A 10,518-nucleotide genomic window follows, 5' to 3' on the forward strand; every position below is an offset into this window, starting at 1 on the left:
AGGGCATGACTTTGAACTAATTCTTCAGAGGAGAGGTGGTGTGCAACCACTCCATGAATTGCTGTTTCGTTTCCAGTTAGAAGTGATGAAAACATGTTTCATCACCTGTGACAATGTGCGACAAAAAATTGTCACCATCAGCTTCCTAATATGCAAGCAATTCCACACAGATGGACCGTCATTGCTTGTTATGGCCTTCTGTTAAGCTTTGAGAAACCCTGGGGGCACACACCTATGTGTACCCCAACTGGTGGATGAGTGTGTTAGCAGTAGCAACAGAGATGTCCAATTGAGCAGTGAGTTGTGTGTTTATGATCCATCAATCACCTTGAGTTGTCCGCACATTCCAGCATTGCAAGAGTCACAGCTGTGTGGGGTTGGTTGAAAAGCAGGAGAGTTGACAGGTTTGCAGGACCTTGTTGCGATGATGACAGATGCCTCGCCCAACAGCTCAGTATGCTTTTGTTCACTGTTTCCATAAATATTCCGCAAGTGCCTATGAACATCTGTAATGTTCTGGTTTTCCGCCAAAAGAAACTCAGTGACAGATCTCTGCTTAGATGTTAATGGCATTTTGAAAGCTACGTATAGCCCCTCCACCTATTGGAACTTCGTGAAATTATAGCATGATGTTGCACAATAAATTCCACATTTTTTCAATTGAAATTGGCCAAAAAATGTGCTGCATGACTTATTCAATGCTCCTTGTACTTGGTTGGGGAGTTAGTTGTATCTGTATTGTTCAGGTGCTGGGTTGTCTTTTGATGGTAGCTCATAAGTCCAAGTTAGCCAAGTGCAATCTCCATGGCACTTTCTATTGGTGATGGTGTTTGGTTCCACAGATTGATAAATCTCTTCTTTAACATTCTCTATTATTCTAGACATATGGGGTGAGATTAATGGCCGTTATCTCTTGTGTACTTGTCCGACAATTCTGGTCGTCTTAAAATGCTGTGTGTCTTCTCTTACAACATAACATGTTACAGAAGTTAGGAATGATAGTCTTTGACAACTGCCTTAGGGACTGCATTCGAGAGCCGCTCACACTTATTTTGTCTAATTTTTCTGTTGCATTTCCTCAATGGGCTGGTACCACTTGATGCATTCTGTTGTTACAACCACCTTTACCATAAAAGCGTAGTCTGTCTTCCATGTCTCCTTTTGCCATAAGTGAGATCTTGTTGGCTCCTGTCATATTTGCTTTCACAATGTTGCAAAGCGTCAAAACAGTCCACATGTACGACTGTCATTTTGCTATGACATTAGGCCCTATTCCTCAATTGTTTGTATGCTAATAGGACTTGCTATTGATTGTAACCAAGACAGTTTCTTCACTTTGACTTGGAATTTGTCCCAGTTATTGAGGTCTCTTTGTTGCTCTGGAACCAATGATGGGCTGTGCCACCAAGTAAAAGTATACATCTATTAAACACATCACCCCATCCCTCCTGTCGTATTTGGTGCCTTGATTGAATTCTTTAATCTATTTTGTTGAGATATAACCATCACCTGTGGAGAACACTTATAAATGCATGATGTGCAGCTGACTTCATGGTTGCTTGGAATCCATTGGGCTCTGGTCTCCTGAATATATGGACCATACTGCTTATATTCTGGTTCCTGTCCATGTAGGTGACAGTTTTACATTGCATAGCTGGAGTCCCAGGGACCTGTATGTCTTGAAATAGTCAGTGCCTCCACCAAACAGTCTCACATAGTAGCCACACTCAAGTCCAGATCCAAAAGCAGCGTTGTCAGTGAACTACTACTGTTAAAAATGAAAGCACATTTATAACAAAACCTGTGAACAGCCAGAACAGTATTGACCTCCTGGCTGGAGATTGTAGCTATTTGTACAAACATTGAATATTCCAGAATGCTGGTGTTTATACAGATGTCAAATATTCCAGATATACAGACATTAGAAACACAAGATATTTCAAGAAACTTCCATAAATGATAAATACAAAATAACAGAAAATTACTGGTGGTGGGATTGAACTGGTGACCTGCAGTATGCCAGCCAGCAACGCTAACCACGAGACTTCACATTGCATGTACTGCAGCTTATGGTAGTATGTGGAATGAGACGGGAAGTGAGCAACTGAGATTCAAAGATTTTTTCTTGTCAGTGTTGGAATTTTAAAGTTTTTAAATGACATGCCCTCAGTAGCTGAATTTGCTAATGCTTGTTAGTGCTATGGCACCTGATCAGGAAATAGGTGGTTTGAGTTAAGTGGTAGGATAAATTTTCATCAGCTTGGGTGGATAGTGCAATGCTAACACGAATTATTTACAGAAGAATAGAAAAACTGGTAGATGCTGACCTTGGGATTCCCAAGAAAGGTAGAAACACGCAGGGAAATACTGACCCTGGGACTTCTCATAAAAGGTATGTTAAGGAAAGATAAACCCACATTTATAGCATTTGTAGACTTAGAGAAAGCTTTTGACAATGATGACTGGAATAGTTTCTTTCAAATTCTAAAGGTTGCAGAAGTAAAATATAGGGAGCGAAAAGCTATTTTCAATTTGTACAGAAACCAGGTGACAGTTAAACAAGTCGAGGGGCACGAAAGAGAAGCAGTGGTTGAGAAGATACTGAGATGGGGTTGTAGCCTACCTCAGTGTTATTCAATCTGTATATTTAGCAAGCACAAAAGGAAAAAAAAGAAAAATGTGGAGTAGAAATTAAACTCCAGGGAGAAGAAATAAAATCTTTGAGGTTCACCGATGACGTTGTAATTCTGTCAGAGACAGCAAAGGACCTGGAAGAGCAGCTGAACGTAATGGACAATGTCTTGAAAGGAGGATATAAGATGATCATCAACAAAAGCAAAGCAAGGATAATGGAATGTAGTTGAATTAAATGAGGTGATGCTGAGGGAATTAGATTAGGAAATGAGACACTTGAAATAGTAGATGAGTTTTGCTATTTGTGAAGCAAAATAACTGATGATAGTCAAAGTAGAGAGGACATAAAATATAGACTGGCAATGGCAAAAAAAGCATTTCTGAAGAAGAGAAATTTGTTAACGTCAGGTATAGATTCAAGTGTCAGGAAAACCTTTCTGAAAATATTTGTATGGAGTGTAACCATGTATGGAAGTGAAACATGGACGATAAACAATTTAGACAAGAAGAGAATAGAAGCTTTTGAGATATGGTGCTACAGAAGAATGATGAAGATTAGATGGGTAGATCATGTAACTAATGTGTAGGTACTGAATAGAATTGGGGAGAAGAGAAATCTGTGGTACAACCCAACTAGAAGAAGGGATTGGTAGGTAGGACACGTTCAGAGACATGAAGGGTACCAATTTAGTACTGGAAGGAAGCATGGTGTGTAAAAATCGTAGAGGAAAAGATGAACACAGTAAGCAGATTCAGAAGGGTGTAGGTTGCAGTAGTTACTTGGAGATGAAGAGGCTTTTACAGGGTAGAGTAGCATGGAGAGCTGCATCGAACCAGTCTTTGCACTGAAGACTACGACAACAACCAACAGTGCAAATTTTCTGATACACATGCCGTTACACAACTGTACAACATAGTGGTTCAGATGATGACATTTCGTAGCACGTTGGGAGAAGACCACAATAGACATCCTAGTAAAGGATCTTTCCCGTAACTGCTATGCTGTCCAGTACTCATCGAGTGTGAGTCTTCTTATGCTAAAGACCTTTGCCTCTACCAGTTTTTGTAATGGTGCTGTCACATTTGTTGGTAATTACTCCAACCATACAGTAATAATAACTAATCACAATCACAGTGATTGAAATTTAACGAACTAGTATTCTTCTGAATGTTTGCTGTGGAAGTGATTGTGAACTGTGGCAACAAATACAACCATAAAACACTTGCACCTAGATGTTTTCAAGCTGAAGCAGCCCATACTTCAAATTTTTCTGTAGTTTGATTTATGTATACAGGGTGTTACAAAAAGGTACAGCCAAACTTTCAGGAAACATTCCTCACACACAAAGAAAGAAAATATGTTATGTGGACATGTGTCCGGAAACGCTTACTTTCCGTGTTAGAGCTCATTTTATTACTTCTTTTCAAATCACATTAATCATGAAATGGAAACACACAGCAACAGAACGTACCAGCGTGACTTCAAACACTTTGTTGCCGGAAATATTCAAAATATCCTCCGTTAGAGAGGATACATGCATCCACCCTCCATCGCATGAAATCCCTGATGCGCTGATGCAGCCCTGGAGAATGGCTTATTGTATCACAGTCGTCCACAATACGAGCACGAAGAGTCTCTACATTTGGTACCGGGGTTGCGTAGACAAGAGCTTTCAAATGCCCCCATGAATGAAGGTCACCGAATCTGTTGTTGAGAAGCGTACGAAAACTTCGACTGAAATGTGCAGGAGCTCCATCGTGCATGAACCACATGTTGTGTTGTACTTGTAAAGGCACATGTTCTAGCAGCACAGGTAGAGTATCCCCTATGAAATCATGATAACGTGCTCCATTGAGCGTAGGTGGAAGAACATGGGCCCCAATCAAGACATCACCAACAATGCCTGCCCAAATGTTCAGAGAAAATCTGTGTTGATGACGTGATTGCACAATTGCATGCAGATTCTCGTCAGCCCACACATGTTGATTGTGAAAATTTGCAATTTGATCACGTTGGAATGAAGCCCCATCTGTAAAGAGAACATTTGCACTGAAATGAGGATTGACACATTGTTGGATGAACCATTCGCAGAAGTGTACCCGTGGAGGCCTATCAGCTGCTGATAGTGCCTGCACACGCTGTACATGGTATGGAAACAACTGGTTCTCCCGTAGCACTCTCCATACAGTGACGTGGTCAATGTTACCTTGTACAGCAGCAACTTCTCTAACGGTCTTCCTCAGTCGCGAGTGGAATGTTCCGTGCTCCCTAAGATTGCTTCGAACGTCTTCCTGTCAGGACACCTTCGTTCTGGAAATCTGTCTCAATACTAACGTACCGCGCCACGGCTATTGCCCCGTGCTAATCCATACATGAAATGGGCGTCTGCCAACTCCGCATTTGTAAACATTGCACTGACTGCAAAACCACATTCGTGATGAACACTAACCTGTTGATGCTACGTACTGATGTGCTTGATGCTAGTACTGTAGAGCAATGAGTCGCACGTCAACACAAGCACCAAAGTCAACATTACCTTCCTTCAATTGGGCCAGCTGGCGGTGAATCAAGAAAGTACAGTACATACTGACGAAACTAAAATGAGCTCTAAGATTGAAATTAAGCGTTTCCGGACACATGTCCACATAACATCTTTTCTTTATTTGTGTGTGAGGAATGTTTCCTGAAAGTATAGCAGTACCTTTTTGTAACACCCTGTATAGTAGATTACCATTGTCACTCCTTACACGAGATGTTCGAAACATACCTACAGGAAGAAACAGAAGTTTAACATTGTCTGATGATGGAATGCCACCACTTGCACCCACACAGAAATGTTAATATATCAACTGCTTTTAATTATCATAACAGAAAACTGGGTCAGTAATTATCGGTTGGTTATAGTTAGTTAGGTAGTTAGTTAGTTTCATATTCCATGGATCATTTGAGCGATAATGATGTGGAACAAGTCATTTTACATTCACATCACAAATAAATTTGAAGTATGATTATACACTGAATATTTCTAAGTTTTTTGAAAGATACATACAGATGTGAGTTAGTAATTCCTACTCACTACCTTTTTTACATTACTACAGGGTTATTACAAATGATTGAAGCGCTTTCATAAATTCACTGTAGCTCCATTCATTGACATATGGTCACAACACACTACAGATACGTAGAAAATCTCATAAAGTTTTGTTTGGCTGAAGCCGCACTTCAGGTTTCTGCCACCAGAGCGCTCGAGAGCGCGGTGAGACAAAATGGCGACAGGAGCCGAGAAAGCGTATGTCGTGCTTGAAATGCACTCACATCAGTCAGTCATAACAGTGCAACGACACTTCAGGATGAAGTTCAACGAAGATCCACCAACTGCTAACTCCATTCGCGGATGGTATGCGCAGTTTAAAGCTTCTGGATGCCTCTGTAAGGGGAAATCAACGGGTCGGCCTGCAGTGAGCGAAGAAACGGTTGAACGCGTGTGGGCAAGTTTCATGCGTAGCCCGCGGAAGTCGACGAATAAAGCAAGCAGGGAGCTAAATGTACCACAGCCGACGGTTTGGAAAATCTTACGGAAAAGGCTAAAGCAGAAGCATTTCTTAAACAGGAGATTGGAAAACCGATGGATCGGTCGTGGTGGAGATCATGATCAACAATTCATGTCATGGCCTCCACGCTCTCCCGACTTAACCCCATGCGATTTATTTCTGTGGGGTTATGTGAAAGATTCAGTGTTTAAACCTCCTCTACCAAGAAACATGCCAGAACTGCTAGCTCGCATCAACGATGCTTTCGAACTCATTGATGGGGACATGCTGCGCCGAGTGTGGGAGGAACTTGATTATCGGCTTGATGTCTGCCAAATCACTAAAGGGGCACATATCGAACATTTGTGAATGCCTAAAAAAACCTTTTTTGAGTTTTTGTATGTGTGTGCAAAGCATTGTGAAAATATCTCAAATAATAAAGTTATTGTAGAGCTGTGAAATCGCTTCAGTCATTTGTAATAACCCTGTATAATAGAAATTATTCTACAGAATAAGAGCTGCCAAGTAGAAACTTTATCAGTTTGTTTTCAGATTTTACTTGGCTGCAGGTCTGACATTTTATATCAGTGGTTAAATGATAACATTAATGTGGAGTAATGAATGTAATTTATCCTTCCAGTATTTTAATTATATACATCATTGTTCTGTTTGAACCATAGTGGATTATTTATTCCTTTTTTCCTTGTGCTTCTGAGTCACCAACATAAAGCACAAGAGTAGCAGTTTCAAATTGAAGGTTTTAATGTGTGCTATGAAACATGTTAGGATGTCTCAGTTGGTTTAGTGTTGTTTAAAAAATAGCAAAAATATGCCAGAGATGTTAGTTAAAGTACACAACCAGTTAGAGAACTAAAGTTTCATCAGGATAGCATATCTTGTCACTCCAAAATAAACATTTTCCTACATTTTTTCCAGTACTGGTTAAGAGAACCTCTTTCTTCTCATATTAAACAATGGAAACTCCAGGTAGGAATGTCAACAATGTAGGAAAAGACAGGTTGCTATGTACCGTAAAGAAGACACATCAAGTTGCAGACAGGCACAATTAAAAGACATTGACATCTCATATTGTTTCGTTTTATCAATTGTTATGTTTCTCTTGACAAAATCATTTTCAACAGTCTATTCATAATGACAAAAACGTTTTTCCTCTTGAACCATATTTCTTAAATTCATCTGTAACCTATTTTATTAAATAATTTTGCTATTGATGTTTTGGCTCTGAAAAGGCACCATCACCTTTAAACTATGTAAGTGATTAATCAAACAAGATTGAATATGAAATTTTTCAGGTTTGATTCATCTCATAGATGTTTTAACGTTTTATTTTCTTGTGATAGTACAGTGTGGTTGATTTTAAGTAATTCATCTTCTTTTCTTTGTAGTTAATGAAAAATGGAGGCGGACTGGTATGAATGTGGAATTCAGTGAATTGGGTTTCCATGTCATTGCTCCTGGTAATCTGAGTGCAACAGAACTTGATGATGCATTAGACTCACTGCATGAAAGAGTTGGTAGACAGGAGAAGACAGCACTCAAGCAGCTAGAAGCAATTTTTGATGCTCTTAGCAGGTAAAATAGCAGAAAAAATAAATAATTTTGTGACAGCAATGTTCTCTCTCTCTCTCTCTCTCTCTCTCTCTCTCTCTCTCTCTCTCTCTCTGTGTGTGTGTGTGTGTGTGTGTGTGTGTGTGTGTGTGTGTGTGTGTGTGGGCGCGCGCGCGCGTGCGTGCGCTAATACAAGAAGACTAATGACTTCAAAGCTTAATGCAGTTTTTTGACTTTTTAAGTCTGGCTGTGCACTGCTACTCATTATTAATCTAATATTTTAATGGTTATGTGTATTTTGTTTTCAGTGTGGCATACCCAAGTTACAGTCATATGTCAGATGATACAGACCTTGAAAATAGTAATAAATTGAAGGAAATTATAAGGCATTACTTTACAGAAGAATTGCAAGTCCCCAGCAGTGGAGTTACATCTGAGGCATGTATATGACAAATTTTAGCAAGCATGCTTATTTTTACTAATCTGGAGGCATACTGGTGAATGAATACAATGTTTTCATTTAGCAGATAATTATAACATTCTGCCACCAAAATTATTGCAAATGTAATGTGTAAAATAATTGTTACTTCATATTATTTATTTTTAGGAGATACCAGTAATTGAAGATCAAATCTGTGCTGATGCTCGCTATCTTGTATGTAGCTACAAAGACACCACATTCACAGGCCGCTCTGTAGCTCGAATCTTCCATGGAATTGCAAGTCCATGCTTTCCTGCAAACATCTGGGGACGCTGCAAGTTCTGGCGTGCACATTTGGATGTTGACTTTCACTTACTGTGTAAACTTGCTACAAGAGAAATATTACGTTTGCGGTAGATGCTTGTCAGATGGAAAGTTGTATGTATTGTGGGATATTCCATTTTTGTGTGTTTTAATTAAAATATGACTCGGGATATTATCCGGAGGTGACATTATGTGAACTTGAACATAAACAGAGAACTTCACCTTGGTGTATTGGAATTACTGTTCCGGTCTGTTTTTCACAGATAACTGTAAGTTAAATACCTATTTTAATTTTGTATTGTGACATTACAGTTATCAGTGTCAAGTGATAATTTTTTATTTAATGCTGGGCATATGGTATAGTTAGTTATTATCTGATAAAGGCAACAGTAATCTTGGATGTAACAGAAGTTAATCTTGTGCATTTGACAAGTTATAGCAGTGTCCACATCTGCAGTGCTCTTTTTTCATTATTTCACAGTGCAAGTGCAGAAAATGCCTCCATAGCCTCCTGCTGGTGTTAATTATGTCCATTAGAAAAGAAGTTCAAAAGAAATTTGAATGAAAGGTGACAATATTTTTGTGACTACTTTTGCTGCTGTTTATGTGATGACGAAAGTAGAAGATAATTTAAGAAAAATATGTAATGGTTACTGGAATGTACTCACCATGATGAAAAAGAGACTCAAAGCACTGTAATGTCACACAGATATTATCATCAGCTGTGACAGAATCGGTGGAAAATAACTCCACGGTCTTAGCTGATTATGATAAGATATTTCCGTAGAACACATGGAGAATTTGTGGGGAATAATGAGCGTTTTATTTGTGTTCTTCTAGTTACTTTGCAGAATTTTATAGTTAATGTAAATCCGACAATGCTGACTTTCTGACCAAGACGTCAGTTGGTCCATTTGGACAATAATTGACTCCAAAGTAACAGTTTGCACTCATAATGAAAGCTTATTAAATACTCAGATCACATTTTACCTATGTTTATAGCATGTGAGCAGTTTTTACCACAATATTTGTTTCTAGTGAACTCATACAATGTGGTTTTCATTAGTGCAAATGGTATGTTAATAATGTTGTTCAGTTTTGATGGGGTAAAGAAAAGCAACTACTTGGTACCATCATTACAGTGAGATTCACTGTGTATCCAGTGATGTAGGAAATGTCTACATAATTTATTGTTGAGTTGTAAATAGGGCTGTTGTGTTCATTTTTTTACTGGGTGTGAATGTAATGTATGTCAGATTGCTGAGCATTTCATGAGTAGTTTTCACCTCTGACACTGCCTGGATGAAAAGAATCATTGCCTTCGTATACCTGATCTGTACATTATTTTAATATTGTCTTTTAAACTCATACATGCTAGTAGATATAATTTAGGGGTAAAAAAAAAGATAGTACTGCATTTAGTGCAGGATGACACAATTGGAAAAACTAGTACCTTTTTGTAATGTTACATTGGAATTTATTACTATCTCCAGAAAACCATATAGAAAAGTCAGAAAACCTTGTTCCTCTGTTCTTGTGTGTTCTGATACAGTAGTTCTAGAAAGGAGAATCAGTTTAGGCAAAACTAGAAGTATCACTTGGAAACTGAAGCTTCATTATGCTTTTATAGTGACAAATATGGTGCTACTGAATTATGAGAAAAGAAGTTAGTGATTGATTGTTTGCAAGTTTAAACTGCACTGTTTAAGGTTTTCTCAAACTCAGGGAGCTGAAATTTATATTTTTATATTTTTCACTCACATTGTACTTTGTAAAATCTTACTGTCAGACATAAGGTATGGTTTCCTGGAGATATCACATTTTGTTCAAGGAGAAATCATGCTATACATTTCTGTATACATAACTTCATTGACTGCATACCACAGTAAGGCAAAGAAATATGAATAAATGGTATTTACAAACTAATAAATACAGAAGATTTATTAAGCCATGTTGTTTCATCTGTAGTTTATTTTACATACACTTTCTTCCTCTTTCTGGTCATCAGCTTGTTTACTTGCAGCATCTGTAATTTTGTC

At 38.5% G+C, this 10,518-nt stretch overlaps 1 protein-coding gene across 1 annotated transcript in view; it reads left to right on the plus strand.

Moving 5' to 3' along the window:
- Nucleotides 1–9,287, plus strand: part of LOC124593772 (ATP-dependent DNA helicase Q4) — a 155,710-nt gene extending 146,423 nt beyond the window's left edge. The window contains exons 12-14 of the mRNA XM_047132124.1: nucleotides 7,572–7,758; nucleotides 8,043–8,172; nucleotides 8,342–9,287. Coding sequence (XP_046988080.1) covers nucleotides 7,572–7,758; nucleotides 8,043–8,172; nucleotides 8,342–8,572 — 548 coding nt within the window. The 3' untranslated portion in view covers nucleotides 8,573–9,287. The remainder of the gene's footprint in view (nucleotides 1–7,571; nucleotides 7,759–8,042; nucleotides 8,173–8,341) is intronic.
- Nucleotides 9,288–10,518: the final 1,231 nt, after the last annotated feature.

This window comes from Schistocerca americana, chromosome 1 (assembly GCF_021461395.2).
Source record: "Schistocerca americana isolate TAMUIC-IGC-003095 chromosome 1, iqSchAmer2.1, whole genome shotgun sequence".
Lineage (NCBI taxonomy): Eukaryota > Metazoa > Arthropoda > Insecta > Orthoptera > Acrididae > Schistocerca > Schistocerca americana.